The sequence below is a fragment of the Cinclus cinclus genome, chromosome 14 (genome assembly GCF_963662255.1).
Source record: "Cinclus cinclus chromosome 14, bCinCin1.1, whole genome shotgun sequence".
Taxonomy (NCBI): domain Eukaryota; kingdom Metazoa; phylum Chordata; class Aves; order Passeriformes; family Cinclidae; genus Cinclus; species Cinclus cinclus.
The window spans coordinates 21,098,033-21,115,247 of NC_085059.1; the positions used below are offsets into that span (position 1 = coordinate 21,098,033).

Below are 17,215 nucleotides of genomic sequence, written 5' to 3' on the forward strand. Positions count from 1 at the left end.
AAAATTATTTGGAGCCAACTTAACATCACAGACCTCAGTGTGCTGTCAGACACTTCCATCCACTCTTCCCTTGGTGCTGCACGTGCCTTTGGGTTACCTGCAGGTCGCTGAGGAGTGAGGGGGCTCCTGGAGCCGTCCCAGTCCCAGCTGCTGGTGTTGGCACCCAATGGGAATTAACTCTGACTTTAAACAGCCTGAGCTCTGTCTGGCTTTGGGCACACACCGCACCTTCCCTCTGTCCATGCTTCCAGGGCCATCCCTGGCCAGACCCCCCTCTCAGTGTCCCTGGGTAGAGCAGGGTGTGAGGATGCAGAGGATGCTCCTGGGCACTGCAGGGCCAAGAGTGCTCATGCTCCCACACTTCTGGCACCTTTGCTGGGCTGGGAGCAAAGACCCTGCACTGAGTTAGAGGGTGAGACTTTGGGGCAGTCCAATGGGTCAGCATGGTTCTTCTGTCCCCCCAGGATTGCCCTGACAAAGATACAGCTGTTTCACTTGTTGATTAGCAAAAACATTAGCAGACCTACTCTTTCAGGGCATTAATAATTAATGTTTGCTCCTCATTAACTTCTTCTGGCAGAGTCCTGTTAGATGCATTTAGATGTATTTCTAGAATTAGTAGCAAATATAACGAGATGCCTGGAAGATGAGTGTTCTGTTCCACCCCTGAACAGAACAGTTCAGTTCCACTGCCCCATTGCTCCCATCCTCTCCAGAAGGAAGGGGAGAGGTTGCTCTGACCAAGGACTCATGTGTCCTTTATTACAATTTTAATTTCAGTGAATGACACAAGTAACAAATTCTATAATTCATGTAATTTCCAAGTGAGTAAAGGATGACCGTCCCAAGAGAGTGGCCTCCTGTTTTCCTGCAACCTCGAATCAAAACCCTGTTTACTGAAAAATTTAAAACTAAGTTGATGAATTTTCCACCTGCTGCTGCAGGACAAGGCTGTTTGTCCTGCCACTGTCATCCAGCACAGCAAAGCAGCAGCACAGCTTCGACAATTCTCGTGCTCTAATATGGCCACAGTGCTCTGCTAGTGCCAAAGGCTTTTGGGTTTGGTGTGAGATTAACAGCCACAAACACCTGCTCAGCCCCTGGAGCCACCCATGCCACCGCCCAAGGCCAAGGACGTGCCCGAGGCTTTGCTTGCTGGGAGCCCACAAAGCCAGCAAAGCTCTGCTTGGATTTTAATTATAGAAGAGAGAAAAAGCACTTGTAATTTAACCTAAAGCAATGCACAGACCCCAGGTTCTTCCCCTTCCCTCTCCTTGGAAGGAAGTTCAGCAATTGGCCTGATCCTGGTCCCTCTGGAGCTCTCCCTGGTGGGTTTGTGCAGGGTGGCCCTCACTGTGTGGACCTGCAAGTGCTCCCTGTCTGCAGAGGAAGCCTGTCCTTGCTCTGCTGCCACTGGCAGCTGTACTCTTTGGAACAATTTCCATCCCACCCCCACCTGCACTGAAAACTTCCCAGAGCAATGAGGGTCCTGCTCTGGCCCCTCCTTTATCCCTCCAAGTTCTTCTGCAGTTCTCCCTTTCAGGCCCCCGTGGTACCACACAAGGCACAGTCACATCTCGAGCTGCTCTCCCTAAGCCATTCCTTCCAGAGCTGCCGTGGAACAGCTCCACAACAGCAAGTGCTCTGAAGGACCCTCCAGACTCAGAGATTCCTCACTGCCAGACCCTTTCCTCTGGAGCTCTGGAAGCCTGACACTGCCTCGGCGACAGACAGCTCCTGTAACTTAGCAACTTTTTTTTTTTCTCTGTTAAGGTGGTTTCTTCAATCTCCTTAATGAATAAGAGAATCAGGCCAGGTAATTGATGCTTGGCCATTTAGCTGATGAATAATTGACTGTCTGGGTAACTCGAGATATTTCCTCGATCAGATTGTGCAGTGGAACAACAATATCAGCTGGGGTGTAGCACAACTTCAGAGTGCTGGAACTGTGCTGTGCAAGATCAGGGTCTGGAGGAACCTTCCAGAGTCAGCTCTAGTGCTCTTCCTCCACATGGACCAGGCACACGAGCTCCAGCAGTGGGCCCATGGGATCTCCTGTGGCTCAGCAATGTGACGTATCCCTTCCAATCCAAACCATCCCCTGATTCTATGATTTTGATAACTGGCTCCATTTTAGCAACAGAAGTTATTTTATACCATAAATCTTGACTCAGGTCTGGAAATAGGATTTCTTTCCCAGATCTGCAGTGAAGGCAAACACAAGGGCATGACAGTGAGACCTGGCCAGGCCTCAAGTTGAGCTGGGGAGGGGAGAAAAGCCTCCAAAGCAGGAGCAGAAGGGATGAAGGTGCTGTGTGCCCCAGCAGGGAGGTGTCCCCCTGTGAGCTGTGTGTGCTTTGGCTGCTTCACAGGAAAACTCTGCAGCGGCCTCGTCCAGAGGAGCCAGGTGTGCAGGACATCATGTAGTTGTTCTAAACAGCAACAGAAGAACATTTAAAGAGGAGAGTTCTGTCAGCTTTGTGTCTCCAACGCATAGTGCTGCTCCCAGTCCCTGGCAGAGAGGGTACCAGCATGAATTGTGGATTAAATAACTCATGATTTAATTTCAAACTTAGCATCAGCCCTGTATATAAATACTGCATATTTTTTAAAATAAATTGAGTTAATACAATGAAACCAAGAGCCTATTGGCACCACTCTGTGATGAGCTTTGAATTAAAATCTAAATAAGAACAGAGTATTTTGATGTATTAGTAAAATGGATAACAATCCATGAACTGTGACAAAGGATAAAATAGCACATGTTTTTAATCTGACTTTTGCCTTCAGATTTCCAATGAGTCACCAGCAATGTTTCATCAGGGTATGGGTTTGGGTTTTTTCTTCCAGAAATGTCATTAATTATTTACCAGCAGGTGAATGATCCCTGAAATCTATTGCAGTGACACCTTTGAGTCTGCAGACAGTTTCTGATGTCAAACCATCTGGGCTCCTTTAACTTGTTATTGTTTACCCTTCAGACTCCTCTCCCCTGGCTGGAAGGTGTAACGGCAGCAGGCAGGGCCAGGAGCATCAATATTTCACAGCATCCATTAAAGGGAGCTCAGCAGCTCCCGGCTGCCTGCGGGATGGGATGGGATGGGATGGGATGGGATGGGATGGGATGGGATGGGATGGGATGGGATGGGATGGGATGGGATGGGATGGGATGGGATGGGATGGGATGGGATGGGATGGGATGGGATGGGAGAGGGAGCCCCTAAACCCCAAGATCACACAGGTGATGCTCGGCCGTGGCAGTGAACAGTCTGTGCAGTGACAGCGAGGCCAGCAGAAGGAGGGTGCAGGGTCCCAGCAGCTTCTCCTCACTTGGGAGAGAGCAAAGCAACAGCAGAGAGATGGAAACAGTGACCAATGTTGTGGGAACACCCTCGGAGCCGGGACCAGGGTGTCGGACTCTGACGAGCAGGCACTGATCAGGCTCTGCATCCACCTTTCACATCTTCTTGTTGATTTTAACAGACAGCACTAAATGAAGGGAGGGCTCAAACCAAAACAAAACAAGGGCCTGAAATTTATCCCTCTATTAATTACTTCTAGCAAGCAGGGCCGCCTTTAAAGCGGTGCCACTTCGCAGATAAAACTTTCATGCAGCTATTTAGGGCCTCTGAAATATAAATGATTTCCTTTAAATGTTTTATCATAAATCAGGGCAGGCAGCTTCGCCGCAACGCGCCGGTTCCCCCACTGGGAGGGAGCTGCCAACCCGGCCCGGCCCGGCCCCGAGCCCCCGGCCCGGCGGGAGCGGGACGGAACAGGGCGGGAGCGAGGAGGGCTCGGAGCGGTGCGGGAGGGGAACGGGAGCGGAGCGGGAGGGGAACGGGAGCGGAACGGGAGGGGAACGGGAGCGGAGCGGGAGGGGAACGGGAGCGGAACGGGAGGGGAACGGGAGGGGAACGGGAGGGGAACGGGAGCGGAGCGGGAGGGGAACGGGGGGGGAACGGGAGGGGAACGGGAGCGGAACGGGGGGGGAACGGGAGCGGAACGGGAGGGGAACGGGAGCGGAGCGGGAGGGGAACGGGGGGGGAACGGGAGGGGAACGGGAGCGGAGCGGGAGGGGAACGGGAGCGGAACGGGAGCGGAGCGGCCGCGCTCCCCCGCTCGCTGCCGGCGCTGTCCGCGGTGCTGCGCCCGCACGGCCGGGCCGGGCCGACCCTTCCCGCCCAGCCCGGTCCCTGACACGGCGCTCTTGGCTCGGGGCGTTTCCAAAGGAGCCCGTTTCAGCACTGCAGCACCGCTTCTTTTCTCTGCCCACGGTCAGAGTCAGTACATTTGTCAGAAACCAGACAGCAGCTCCTTCTGCCCTTGGTCCGAATTTACCGAGGGTTATAAGTCTTGGAAACTTTAAATCTCGGAGCAGGTTTTATTTTTGTTTAAGAAGTTCGAATTTTGCAAAATATTTACATCTCTGGTCCCTCAAAGTACACTAATATCTGAAGATGTGTGAAGATTGGGAGAGCAGAAATGAAAGGGCCGCTCGGTAATAGAACAATGGCACCTTCAGAACCGCTTTCCCAGGGCTGGGTGTGTGGACGACGACCCCTCTACTCCAAACGTCAGCCCGCGGGTTTTGCCCACGGAGAAACGCCCTCTTCTCCCTTCCCCCGGGACCTGCCGACCGAGGCAAGAGCGGGATTCGGGCGGGATTCGGGCGGTGGCCGCGCACCCGCGACGGCGCTTCCTGCCCCGAGCCCCGGGCGGGGCGCTGGTCCCGGGGCACCGGAGGGTCTCCCCGCCCGTGCCCTGCCCGTCCTGCCCGGGCTCATCACGCGTGCGCGGCCCGTGCGGGCGGGCACCGTGCACGATGTGTAAGATGAGCGAGGGAGCGGAGCGGGGGCGGGCGCCGGCGGAGCTCTGCCATCGAACACCGCTCGCTCGGGCAGTGCCCGGGGCAGACACAGCCCCGCGCCCATGCCCGGGGTCTCCAGCCCGCGGGCCGCGCCGAGATGATGGCCATGGACGCCAAGCAGCCCTTCGCCGTGCCCGCCGCCCTCCAGGAGCCCAAGTTCCCCGGCCTGCACGCCGGCACCGAGGCGATGCGCAGAGTTTGCCTCCCGGCCCCGCAGGTACGTGTGCATGCAGCGCAATTACCGCTCTAAGGCACATTTTCTGACAGGCACCGGGTTAATGTTTTTTTCATGTCGGCAGCACCGCCGCGCGTCGCGGCTCCGCGCCCGCCCCCGATCCGCGCCGTGCGGAGCGGGGCCTCTACCTTCCTATTAATTTTTATGACCTGAGCTCCGGGGAGGACCCGCGGTGCCGGGGACGGTTTTTCAGGCGGAGATGACAGAATTCCCCACTGACCTCGCCATGCGTGCTCTTGCTCGCAGCTGCAGGGCAATATATTTGGGAGCTTCGATGAGAGCCTGCTGGCCCGCGCAGAGGCGCTGGCGGCCGCGGACATCGCCCCCCACGCCAAGGGCCACCACCTCCACCCCCACTTCAAGCCGGACGCCGCTTTCCACGCCATGAGCGGCGTCCCCTGCGCCGCCGCCGCCCTCCCGCACCCCGCCGCCCTCGCCGCCCACCCGCACCCGCTCCCGCACCCGGCGCTGGACGGCTCCGACCTGCTGGAGCACCTCTCGCCGTCGCTGGCCGTGACGGGGCTGGCCGAGCCCCCCGCGCTGCCCGCCCCGCCGCTGCCCGCCGCCGCCGCGGGACCCCTGCCCGTGCCCGTGGGCGCCCCGGGGGCTCCCGCGCCCGCCGCGGACCCGCGGGAGCTGGAGGCGTTCGCCGAGCGGTTCAAGCAGCGGCGGGTGCGGCTGGGGGTCACCCAGGCCGACGTGGGGGCGGCGCTGGCCGCGCTGAAGCTGCCGGGCGTGGGATCGCTCAGCCAGAGCACGATCTGCCGCTTCGAGTCGCTGACGCTGTCGCACAACAACATGACGGCGCTGCGGCCGGTGCTTCAGGCCTGGCTGGAGGGCGCCGAGGCCGCCCGGCGAGCCCGCCCCGCCGGCCCCGACCCGCCGCCCGGCGCCGAGCGCAAGCGCCGGCGGACCTCGATCGCCGCGCCCGAGCGGCGCTCGCTGGAGGCGTATTTCGCTCTGCAGCCTCGGCCCTCGGCAGAGAAGATCGCGGCCATCGCCGAGAAACTGGACCTCAAGAAGAACGTGGTGCGCGTCTGGTTCTGCAACCAGCGCCAGAAGCAGAAGCGCATGAAGTACTCGGCGGTGCACTGACGGCCCCGGCCCCGAGAGCCCCGACGGTCCCGACGGTCCTGCAGACCCGGGACGGGACGGGACGGGACGGGACGGACGGCCCTGAGCCCCCCCCCGCCCCGCCCCGTCCCGCAGAGCCAGCCCGGGACAGAAGCCCAGCGGGACACGGAGCCGGGGAGCGGAACCGGGGAGCGGAGCCGCACGACGGGAATCCTGCAGGTCCCCGAACTCCGCTGGCGGCGGGCGAGGCCTCGGGGCGCGCCCCGGGCAGAGCCGCTCACACCGCGCCCGCGGTTCTGCCCCGTTCCGCCGCACTGCGAGCCCCGCGCCCCGCTCCCTAATAAAGTTTTATTTTTCAACCCACCGGGATGTGTCGTTCCTCCCCGCCCCGCGCCGCAGCGCCGACGGGAATACCCGAAATGACCTGCAAGAGCACCCTCAATAAACTCCCCTAAGCGGGGCGAGGTCCCCCCACACGGAACCGGGCTTCACCCCGCCGGGCCCCGCGGGAAACGGAAACATCCCCCCACCAAAACCCATGCCAGGTTCGTTTCGGAATCTGTTCAGGAGGGGGAAAGGGTTTTTATTTGAGATTCCCAGAAGCACCTTAACTATTAAAGATTAATGTTCGGACCGTGAGCCTCCTCTGGATATTCCACTTTAGCATTTCAATGAGTGACAAACATCGAACTTGAGAACCGGGTCTCATCCTCCTCCCCCGTCAGGAAACGATCTCACGAATACACCCTTTCCTCACGGGTAAAGCTTCCTCGCGCCGCGTTTTCCCAGTCGTCCTCAATGATTTTTCCTCAATCAAAACTCCTATAACAAAAAATGCCCTTACGTCATTACATTATATTGTGGGCTCTGAAAATTTAGAATAAAGGTGACGCGATGTTAGTCACCTGCCACACTGTGAAGAAGACAACTCCGACCGCATCTTGCCCAGCAGCTGCGGACTCTGGGCCCGTGTTTTTACAGGTAAGATGTGCTTTTATCTCTTCCCTTGTCTCCGTGTGTGTCTGGGAGCTGCCCAGACCCCGGGTTGAGGACCGGCGCCGCGGCCGCCGGAGGAGCGGCCACGGGTCGGGAGCGTTTCCTGGCACGGGAATGGAGATCCAGCGCGATCCCGGGCGGTGCCGCTGCCGCGGGGCACCGCGGCCTCACTTCTTTTGTTTTCCAGCTGAGACAACCGCTAGCGCTGCTCTCGGACGGGGTCAGTGTCCTCCCCGGCTCGGGTTAAATCCAGTGTGAGCCTCGCCGAGCCCCGCTCCGAGCCGGCAGTGCAGAACACCCTCACGGCTCCGTGGCTGCCCCTCTGTCCCTGCGCGCCTCCACAAGGGAGACCGGACCGGGCTCGTTCCTACAGCGGCAAAGGGATCGCCGCTGTTTTACCTGTGGCTGTCCTGCTGTTGCCCGGCTTCGTGGGTTTGTGACGTTTCCGCGTTTGTCCCTTTTGCACAGCTCTGGAGAACGCCTTAAAGATTTAAAACAATTTCTAAACGAACTTTCCCGAACCCGCACCTCCTGGGAGCTCCTCCTCACCTCCAACACATTCACCGGCAACACCTTAAGCCCCTTGATCTTTTAGCTCACCTTCCCTCCCTCCTGGCTCCTTTTCTCCCGGCGGTCCTCTGGACGGGGTCACCGCCCAGATTTCACATATAGGACCTGATCACTTCGTTCGAGATTTGCTGTGGAGGTCAGGTCTATGATGGTTGGCCATCACTGGTGCCTTAGTCTGTCCCTGGGTTTGGCTCTCAAAGCTCTGGGGTAAACCCACTGTGATACAGAAAGCTCATCTAGTCCTCCTGGAGCTGGGGATGATGGATTTCTTTCCGCTTCGAAATAGTTCAGAACCGGTATTTAACGCTGAAGAGGCACAAAGAAGTTGCCCACGTTTTCCCCTCAGAATAACGAGCAGCTCCCCGGAGCCAGCAGGCGATGGGAGGCAAGACGGAGCCAGTGCTTGGAATTCCAGGTCTGTGAGAAGCTGCCACCACATCAGAGTCTCCCGCCCCCACTCCCTCCTGCCTCACCGGCTTCTCCAGGTGCCTGGGGTTCAGGACTCACTGTTTTCTTGGAGGTCTGGTACTCCTTGTCCTGGGCAGTAGGGACCTACCCTGGGACACTTGATTATTCAAAATAAACCTCATGCACAAACCCACCTCCCACAGGTAAAATGAAAAATGCGTGTGAAATTTGATGAGAAAGGGAATTCCCTTTCAGTGACAGCCCAAATAAAGGGGAAAGGGAAACCTACTGAAATAGGAAATGCCCAGTACACGTGTAAGAGACACAGCAGGCAAGCCCCTGTCTATGGTTTCTGAACCACGGACGATTGATTTATTATTTTTTCCCTGTTCCATGCTTGTTCTTTAATATCTTGCTCTCTGTCTCCCAGGACCTATGCACAGGAGAAGAAAGCACAGAAAACCAAACAAGCCATTGGCACTGCTCACTCAATTGATTTTTACACAAAATTTGCCTTCATGCACAGAGGATGGAAAAATGATCCCATTAATAATAAATAACAAAAACAAATGCAGGGAGGAAATCAATAGCAGCACATCTGATGACACGAGGGGCCGGGGGAGCTCCTAGTTGTACAAAAGCATGTGTGAGGAGGAGGGGGGAGAGAGAAGAGAGGGCTCAGGGGCTCGGGGAGTTGGGGAGCAAGGCAGCAGGTGCTGTGGTGTGCAGATGGGAATAGCTGATGGCCGGGCAGGAGCACATGTGTGTGTGTATGCACATACGTGTACATGGGTGTGAGTGGGTGTGTGCATGGCCCCAGCATGGCAGGGTCCAGCCACCCCTGTCCTGAGGACATGGTAGGACCTGCTGAGGGTCTCAGCTTGCCGTAGAGCCAAGCCCATGCTCATGGTGTCACCAGAAAATCCAAGAAGCAGCCACTGCCAAGGAGAGCTGGAGCTGGTGCCATGCTGCTTTCCCAGAGAAAACTGATTTTCAGCTGCAAAATTCCAAGCTTCCAGTCCCCTTCTCCTCCACGCCTTCTGCCCTCAGTGTTTTGCTTCTCCTGAGTTTTCAAAGACGCTTGTACTCCCAAGGAGACACATTCAGTTTGAGTTTAAAAGCGTTCCTTAGGACAGTGGTTTCTGCTGCTGCCCAGGTTTTGCTCTGGGCTGGGAGCTGTGGTCCCCAGGGCTGGAGCCAGGCCTGGCATCTGCACCTGGGAGAACTGGGACTCTGGGATGGGACCATCAGGGCTCTGGGGCCAGAGCACCAGGAGCAACCCCCTGGTACTGCCTGCTCCCAGCAACATTGCCCAACACCAGTGGGTCTCAAATGCATACATAAGGAAATATTTAGGAAAAATTTTATTAATCCTTTCAATGTCGAACTTTCCAAAGAGAGATTTTGTGCTTTTGCTCAGTAGTTTCTTTAGCAGGGGTCAGGGGAAGGGAAATTAAGGAACCTGAAACATTTTGCATAGAGAAAATGTTTTCCTTGTCAGAGACACTGCGGTGGGAAAAGTTGTTTGCTTCCTCCTTTGGTGAGGAAACCTGAAATATTGTAAATTTGGGGTCAGCCCAGGCAAAAGCCACTGGAGGAGCACTTTGGCAGCGATGCATGCAGCCGTGTCCCCTGGCAATGGGACATGTGTGCCAGTCATGTAGGATTAGTGGCTCCATGTTGCAGTCAGGTTGGACGCCACGTGCGGGCACGCTAACATGGAAAACACATTAGCCCCCGCTGAGGGAACCTGAGCAAATTGGCCATGAGATCCATCCTGGGATTTCACAGCGATGCCATTCCTGAGACAGAACAGCACAGCAGAGCTGTGGCCTGAGGAGAGGGTGACTCCGGTTCACCACAGTCCCAGGCGGCCCAAGGAGCCGGGATGGAGCAGCCCTCTGGAATCGCAGGGATCCGTCACCTGCCGCAGCCCCTCCCCAGCGCCGGGGCCCCCGGGATCCTCCCGTTCTGCCGAGGAAACGGGAGCGCACGTCCAGCCCGTGCCTCAGAGCCAGCTTCTGCCCTAGAACCTCATGAAATATTAACCCCCGAGCCGGAGCGCTGCCGCTCTCTCGGGGAAGGAGCACATTTGCAGCGCTCCGAGGATGATCTCCTTTCCCTGTCGCCCTGTCACACGCGCTCGCGCAGGGCCAGCACAGACCGAGCTGCGAGTCCCGTGGGAAGGGACACGGAGCCTGCCGGTGTCCCCTCCGCTGTCCCTGCCGGTGTCCCCTCCGCTGTCCCTGCCGCTCCTGCTCCGTGGGGCGGTCCGGGGAGCCCGGGCAGCCCCTGTGCCGCCCGTCCAGGAGGTGCTGCCAGCCCAGAGGAGGAGCCCGCGGCAGCACGGGCTGCAAGAGGACACTCGAGGGGACCACAAGTCGTGGTCAGGAGCTGGAAAAAAGCCTCGCACGAGAAGGGAAGCGATCACGGCGTCTCCAATCCCGTGGGAAGCTCTCGCCTGCTCCAGCCAGGAGTCCCATTCCGTGCCCCAGCCGAGGGACTGGCACTGAGCCCGTCCCGCAGCCCATGTACCATAGCCCATCCCGTAGCCCATGTACCGTAGCCCATCCCGTAGCCCATCCCGTAGCCCATGTACCGTAGCCCATCCCGTAGCCCATCCCGTAGCCCATGTACCGTAGCCCATCCCGTAGCCCATCCCGCAGCCCATGTACCGTAGCCCATCCCGTAGCCCATCCCGTAGCTCATCCCGTAGCCCATGTACCGTAGCTCATCCCGTAGCCCATCCCGTAGCCCATCCCGTAGCCCATCCCGCAGCCCGTCCCGCAGCCCCTCCCTAGGCCTGCAGCACCTAGGCACATCAATATTTCATAAAATACCAGCAGCAACAGAGGGAGAGAGGGACCAGCAGCAGAGCCAACACCAGAATATCACATAGCTTTTTAGTGGTCTCCTTCTATCAGCGTCAGCTTTGTGGCTGTTTTAAGACAGGCGATCTTTCCCTGGATGTTCCCAGAATTTCAGGGTGTGGCCAAGCACCCTCCTGGCCAGGGCCTGCTCCCAGCTCTGCTATGGCTAATGCAATCACAAGGACTGGCCAAGGAGCTGCAAGAGGTAATGGTGCTGCAGGCAGCCAGGCTGGGTTCTGCTCTGCTGGCCTCCTTCCTGCCATCACCTCCGAGCCCGTTTGGGTAAACCCCTGCTCTGACTGACTCAGGCACCTTCCAGACCTCCCACCCATGTGCTGCTCTTACCATGGCTGAGAGCGCATTCCCTTTCCCCATGCAGGAGGGAATCTGCAGGCTCCATATGTAGAGAAAAAATTGAATGATTTCATGTAAATGCAGGGAAAGCCTGGGACCAGACCAGGGAGCTCCATGCCCGGAGCCTGCATGCGGCATATCATGCCATGCTGTGCCGTGCTGACAGACAGGGAGGTGCCCTGTTAAATTTCAGTAATGCCCAGACCCACTTGCTCCCCACAATGCCCAGATGATGCCTCACGTGGCCTCAGAATGGGCCAGCCCAGCTCCAAGGCCAAGCAGGGGCACAGCAGCCATGGCCCCCAAGGCTCCCATGGCTGGAGGGGACAGGGCATGAGCCCAATGGCTTCAGCCCAAATTTCAGCACTGAACCGTGAGGCCAAGGGGGGCTGGGGAAGCAGAAGCACCTCGGTGCCAGCAGGAGCCTCCCCCCTGCTGCCACCCTCCAGCATGGGATCTGGGGTTCTCCCCAGCAGATGCTGGCACTGCAGCAGCCCAGAGGCCCTGCAGACAGCCCAGGGCAAAATTTTTAATTTGTCATCACACTTCAACCTGAAATCTGAAAAAATTAAAAAAGAATGGCAGGATGTCGGTGTCTCTGAGACAACACAACCCCACAGCTGCTGCAGCTCCATGACAGGGACCAGTCCCAGCAGTGGGAGCCCACAGCAGCTCTAGGGTTGCCACACTGCTCCAGAGGGAGCCTTGGTGCTGAAACCACTCAGGCACAGAACTGCAACGAGGATGAAGCAGGCCACTCACCTTGGACCAAGAAAACACAAGAATGTGGGCATGTCTGGGAGGGAACATCCACACTGTGGAGTTTCAGGACTCTTTCCCATATGACTGGCAGAGAAGTCAGACTGTGTCACAAACAGCCTTTTAAAAACTACAGAGATCCAAATACTTGAAAAGGTTCCCAGTTTAAACCTCCCTGTGAGCAAATTCTGGAGCAACAGCAGCAGCAGTGACAGCAGCACAGCAGCTCTGTGCTGGTACCTGGCACAGCACAGCCAGCAGCTTTCCAGCCAGGGAACAACAGGTCTGGGGAGGACTGGTGGGAGAGACAGGGGAACCAGGGCTGCAGTGGGGGTCCCAGCTGCAGGCTTCTCTGGAAAAATTCCTGGATGCCCAGCATACCCACAGCCATTCCATTTGCAGAATTCCATCAGCTAGCTCTGCAGTGGATGGGGGTTTGGGATTCTCCCACAGAGATTTCCCCTGCTCCAGAGCTGGCCACAGCCCCATTCCCCAAGAAGCATGGCCAGCAACATCGTCCCAGCTCTGGGAGCAGTGCCACGGCTTCCTGAGGGGATTAAGAGAGCCTGCTGGTGAGTCCCCTCACACCTGCAACCCCAGAGCCTACGGGGAGTTAGGGAGGGTGTCCAGGCAAACAATGAACTGAGCCACTGGAATACTTGATTTCAATGAAATCCAGGAAAGTGCATATCAATCACAGTCAATTGTGCTGTTGCCAAGAGCCATGTCCTCCAGCACAGGGAGCTGCCACCAGGTTTGGCAAAATGACTCGTGTTTTGCAGCTCACCATTAACTGACTGTTCCTGAAGGAGCTGCAGCCTGGCAATTCCTGACTGGAATGTTTTGAGAACACAAAGGTGAGGGGGTTGGAGTACAGCAGAGGCTCCAGCCCCCCCGAACTTGGATAGGGCCTTGCAGCTGCTTCTGCCTGCTAGCTTGACATCAATAAAACATGGAGACAACCCTTGAACAGGGAGATAAAAAGAGGATGAAAGACATGTGGAAGGCAGGCAGCCCCACTGTGTGTGGAGCATTTGAGCACTCATGGGCAAAGACGGTTTTAATCTCTGCCGTCAGAAGGGGCTGGTGAGATGGATGCGGGATGGGACACCACAGTCCATCTCCTGCCCCTGCAGAGTGGAGCAGGCACTGTGCCCTCACCCGGCAGGCACGGAGCAGGGACAGCCCTGGCCCCTGCCCTGCTGCCACCCTGGACATGGAGTAGGACATGCTGGGATGGAGCAGGACATGATGGAATGGAGCAGGACACTCAGGCTCCCGGGGAGTCCCAGCACCCGCTGACCTGTCCCAAATCCTCACAGTAGCAGGAACTGCACGCAAAACACATGAAAAAAGATCCTGAGCTGTGAGCTCCAAGTGTGTAATGGTGTCTGTGGCTCAGCACTGACCCTAGCAAAAGGGTCCCTAGCAATTCCTTATTTTCATTATCTGAGAAGAGACAGATCTTTTTATTGAGAGCAGGAGAGGAACGGGAAATGTGGGATCACAAAACCAGTTAGAGATGGACAGTCCTGACGGCCACAGGACTGCGTCCCGGGAACACGTCCCTGCTCTGCGCCACCCATCTGTTCCTTCGCAACGAGCGCTACAGCTGCCGGCAGCTGCCCAGCAGTGCTCGATGTCCCATCCATTCCAAGCGCAGCGTCGTCGCCAGAGCTGAGCTCCCGGTGTTGGCGGTGGTCACCGCAGGGGTGGTAACGGTAACTCCGGGGTTTTCCCGGTGTCGCTGCCGAGCCGGAGCTGCGAGTGCCCCCAGGAGGAGCTGCTCTCCCCGTGCCCACGGCGCGGTCACAGGCAGCCGGGACAGGGCGGCTCCAGGCCGCCGGTGCCTCCCCCGCCGTCCAGCTCTTCGTCCCGTTCCCCCCGTGCCGGGCTCCCCGGGCGAGCCCGCCGGTGCTGCCTCCAGCGAGGGCTGCGGACCCCGGCCCACCGCGGCCTGGGGGTCCTGCCCCGCCACAGCGGGGCCCCGCACAGGGCCGAGATCCCCTCGTCCCTCGGATCCCTCAGAGGCCCCCGTGTCCCCCAGAGCCCCCCGGATCCCCCGGGTACCTCAGAGCCCCCCGGGTCCCTCAGAGCCCTCCGGATCCCTCAAACCCCCCCGTGTCCCTCAGAGCCCCCCGGATCCCCCGGGTACCTCAGAGCCCCCCGGGTCCCTCAGAGCCCTCCGGATCCCTCAAACCCCCCCGGGTCCCTCAGAGCCCCCCGGGTCCCTCAGAGCCCCCTGTATCCCCCGGACCCCCGCGCGCACAGCGCCCCCTAGTCGCCGCCGGGCTCCGCGCGCCGGGATAGCTCATTGGTTCCGTGCCCCGTGACGTCACGGGGTGAGACTTTCCCCCATGTGGTTTCGGGGGGCACGCACCGCCGGCTGAGGGCGCTGATTGGTGCGCGTGGTTCCGCCCGCTAATTGGATGCTGCTCCTGCCCTTCCCGCTGCGACGTGAGTAACTTCCGGTTCCCTCCCCGGGTCGCACCTCACGTGACCCCAGGCACGAGCGGCGCGGGCCGCCCGCTCTCAGCCAATCGCGACTCGCCCGGCTCCCCCCATTCAAAGGCGGCGGGCGCGGCGGCCAATGGCGGGCCGGGCTCGGCCCCGCGCGCGCTGACGGGCGGGCGTGCAGTCCAATGGGGCGCGCCGGGGCCCGCGCGGGGTGGGGCGGGTGCGCGCGACGGTGGCGGCCATGGCGGAGCGGGGCGGCGGCGGCGGCGACGGGGAGGCGGCGGCGGGCGAGCGCTTCGGCACTGACCTCCGGTACGGCGGGCTATTGCCGGGCCGAGGCTCGTCTGCCGGGAGAACTGGGGCGGAGCCGGGCGGGGCCGGGTGGGCCAGCGGGTGTTCTCCCGCCTCCGTTCCCGGCCCCGCGTGCGGCGGGCCGGGCCCTGTTCCCGCTCACCGGGCCGGGGGCGCTCCCGGGCGTGGGACGGAGGGACCCCTCGGACTGCAAGACAGACCGTGTCTGTTGTCGCTCACCGTCTTATAACCTTAGATTTTTTCGAGTCGGAGTCCTCATGCGACCATTGTATCGCAGTGCCCTCAGTGCTGGGTGAAATTGTCCCCCCAGAGGAGCTTTCGCTGCTCTTGAAGGCTCTTGTTTTTTCTGAGGTCCCGTGCGGAGAGCCGGGTGGCTCAGCGCAAGGACAGCGGTGGTCGGGCCGGGCCCTGCCGCGGGTCCCAGCTGCGAGGGACGCAGGAGCTGCTGTCAGGCCCTGGTGCTGCCAGCCCACACCGCCGGGCACGGACGGCTTCAGGGGCTCGGCAAGGACTTGCAGGCAGGAGTCAGAGCACCGCGTCTGCTCAGGGAGCTCTGGCAGATAAGGAAGGATGCGCTTCCCAGTGGCTGCGTACCCCATCCCAGCTCTGGCTGTCCATTTTCATGAGGAGAGATTCACATCTGAGGACTAGTAACCTTGAATTGTGAAGCAGAAAAACATTTTGAAATAGTTGCCCGCTTGACTTTACCCACTCAAATGTGACATGTTTTGTACATGCCCTGTTGGTGTTTATTGGGTTTTTCCCGGTTTCTTGTCGCAGCTGCTTTTCCTACATCTCGGCAGCAAGTGGCAGTGACCCGTGTTCCTGTGTCCCTCTCTCCCCAGGATGGCTCAGCAGCAGGCGCTGCGGTTCCGCGGCCCCGCACCACCCCCCAGTGCGGTGCTGCGGGGGCCCCCGCCGCTCCTCCGGCCGCCCCCGCCCTTTGGGATGATGCGGGGCCCTCCTCCGCCCCCCCGGCCCCCCTTCGGCCGACCCCCCTTTGACCCCAGCATGCCCCCGATGCCGCCACCGGGGGGGATACCCCCACCCATGGGGCCTCCACACCTACAGGTAAGGAATTCTGGGTTGTGTAAGTGGGATTTAGGGATTTTTCGTTTATTTTCATTTGTGGAAGTGTCCAGTTCTGGGCCCCTCAATTTCAGGAAGGACTTGGAAATGCTGGAGTATGTCCAGAGAAGGGCAATAAAGGTAGTGGAGAGTCTGGAGCACAAGTCTGATGAGAGCAGCTGAGGGATCTAGGGGGGCTCAACCTGGACAAAAGGAGACTCGGGGTGGTGCTGGAATCCCCATCCCTGGAGGTGCCCAGGGAATAACAGGACATCGCACTCAGTGCTCCAGGCTGGGGACAAGGTGGACATTGGATACAGGTTGGACTTGATGTTCTGGGAGGTCTTTTCCAATGTAATTGATTCTGTGATTGTGTGGAAATAGTATGAGAGCAGTCATTGGAATGGGTGAAGGAAACAGCAAGGCAAGATGAGAGCACAGGGTTTAGGTGCATGTTATACACCACTGCATACCTGTGATGTGCATATACTCCTGCTCAGTTCCTCTGCTGCTAAATTGACGGATGGTTTAAGGTCATATGTGTGTTTTTCTGAGGCCTGAACAGTTTGCAAGGGACAGCACCTTTGTGAATGAGAAATGGATTGTTTAAGTTGCTCTGTGCTGTTATTTTAATTGCTTTGTGGGGGTGCCTTCCCATTAGGCAGTGTAAGTGTCCTGTAGGCCTGCAGGCAGGCTGAGGAGCTGAATGGTACCACGTGCTGTAAATAATGGATTAAATCCATTATTCATAATTGCAGTTTGAAGAACCAACCAAAGTTACTTTGGATCCTGGGCCTGGCTGTGGATCTCCCCCTGATTTCTGTGTTTGATTTCCATCCAGGGTGTGCTGCAGCTCCTCAGCAGCACCAGCCATGGCTGGTGTGTCCAGGGTGTGCTGACACTGTGCTCTGCTCCACGCTGAGGGCTGGGCTTCACTCCCTGCCCAGTGTCCAGTGCAAAGGCAGATGTGGTGGTGAAGGGTCCATGGTCAGAACGGGGGGAGCTGTGCCTGGAGCAGGGCTCATGATGTGTGGGGCCCTGGTTGCACACCTGGCACTGACTGCCCATGTGATTGTACTCCTGGACGGGGAGCTGTAACAGGTGAAGAGTGGGCTGCTTCTCACTGGGTTCTTCGTACAGGTTGTAAGAGCAAGGAGGAAGCTCATGGTGTAGCAGTTGCAGGAGCTGTTGGGGAGGAACAAGGGAGGGAAGGCAGACAGTCTGCAGTCGAGTTGAGGGCTT

General features: G+C 58.5%; 2 protein-coding genes across 3 annotated transcripts in view; both read left to right on the forward strand.

The window, feature by feature from the left end:
* The first annotated feature begins 4,967 nt into the window (after positions 1–4,967).
* Positions 4,968–6,200, forward strand: POU4F3 (POU class 4 homeobox 3). Its single transcript, XM_062502238.1, has 2 exons — positions 4,968–5,087; positions 5,352–6,200. Exons 1-2 carry the CDS (start codon positions 4,968–4,970, stop codon positions 6,198–6,200), a joined length of 969 nt encoding a protein of 322 aa, XP_062358222.1.
* An 8,634-nt stretch (positions 6,201–14,834) lies between these two features.
* TCERG1 (transcription elongation regulator 1) overlaps positions 14,835–17,215 on the forward strand; it is a 29,290-nt gene continuing 26,909 nt past the window's right edge. For both annotated transcript variants that reach the window (XM_062501933.1, XM_062501934.1), the window contains exons 1-2: positions 14,835–14,905; positions 15,751–15,976. In XM_062501933.1, coding sequence (XP_062357917.1) covers positions 14,835–14,905; positions 15,751–15,976 — 297 coding nt within the window. The remainder of the gene's footprint in view (positions 14,906–15,750; positions 15,977–17,215) is intronic.

Coding starts and splice junctions, on each gene's coding strand:
- POU4F3 (XM_062502238.1), top strand. CDS start 4,968: ATGATGGCCATGGACGCCAAGCAGCCCTTCGCCGTGCCCGCCGCCCTC. Junction 5,088..5,351: donor TTTGCCTCCCGGCCCCGCAG/GTACGTGTGCAT, acceptor TCTTGCTCGCAG/CTGCAGGGCAATATATTTGG.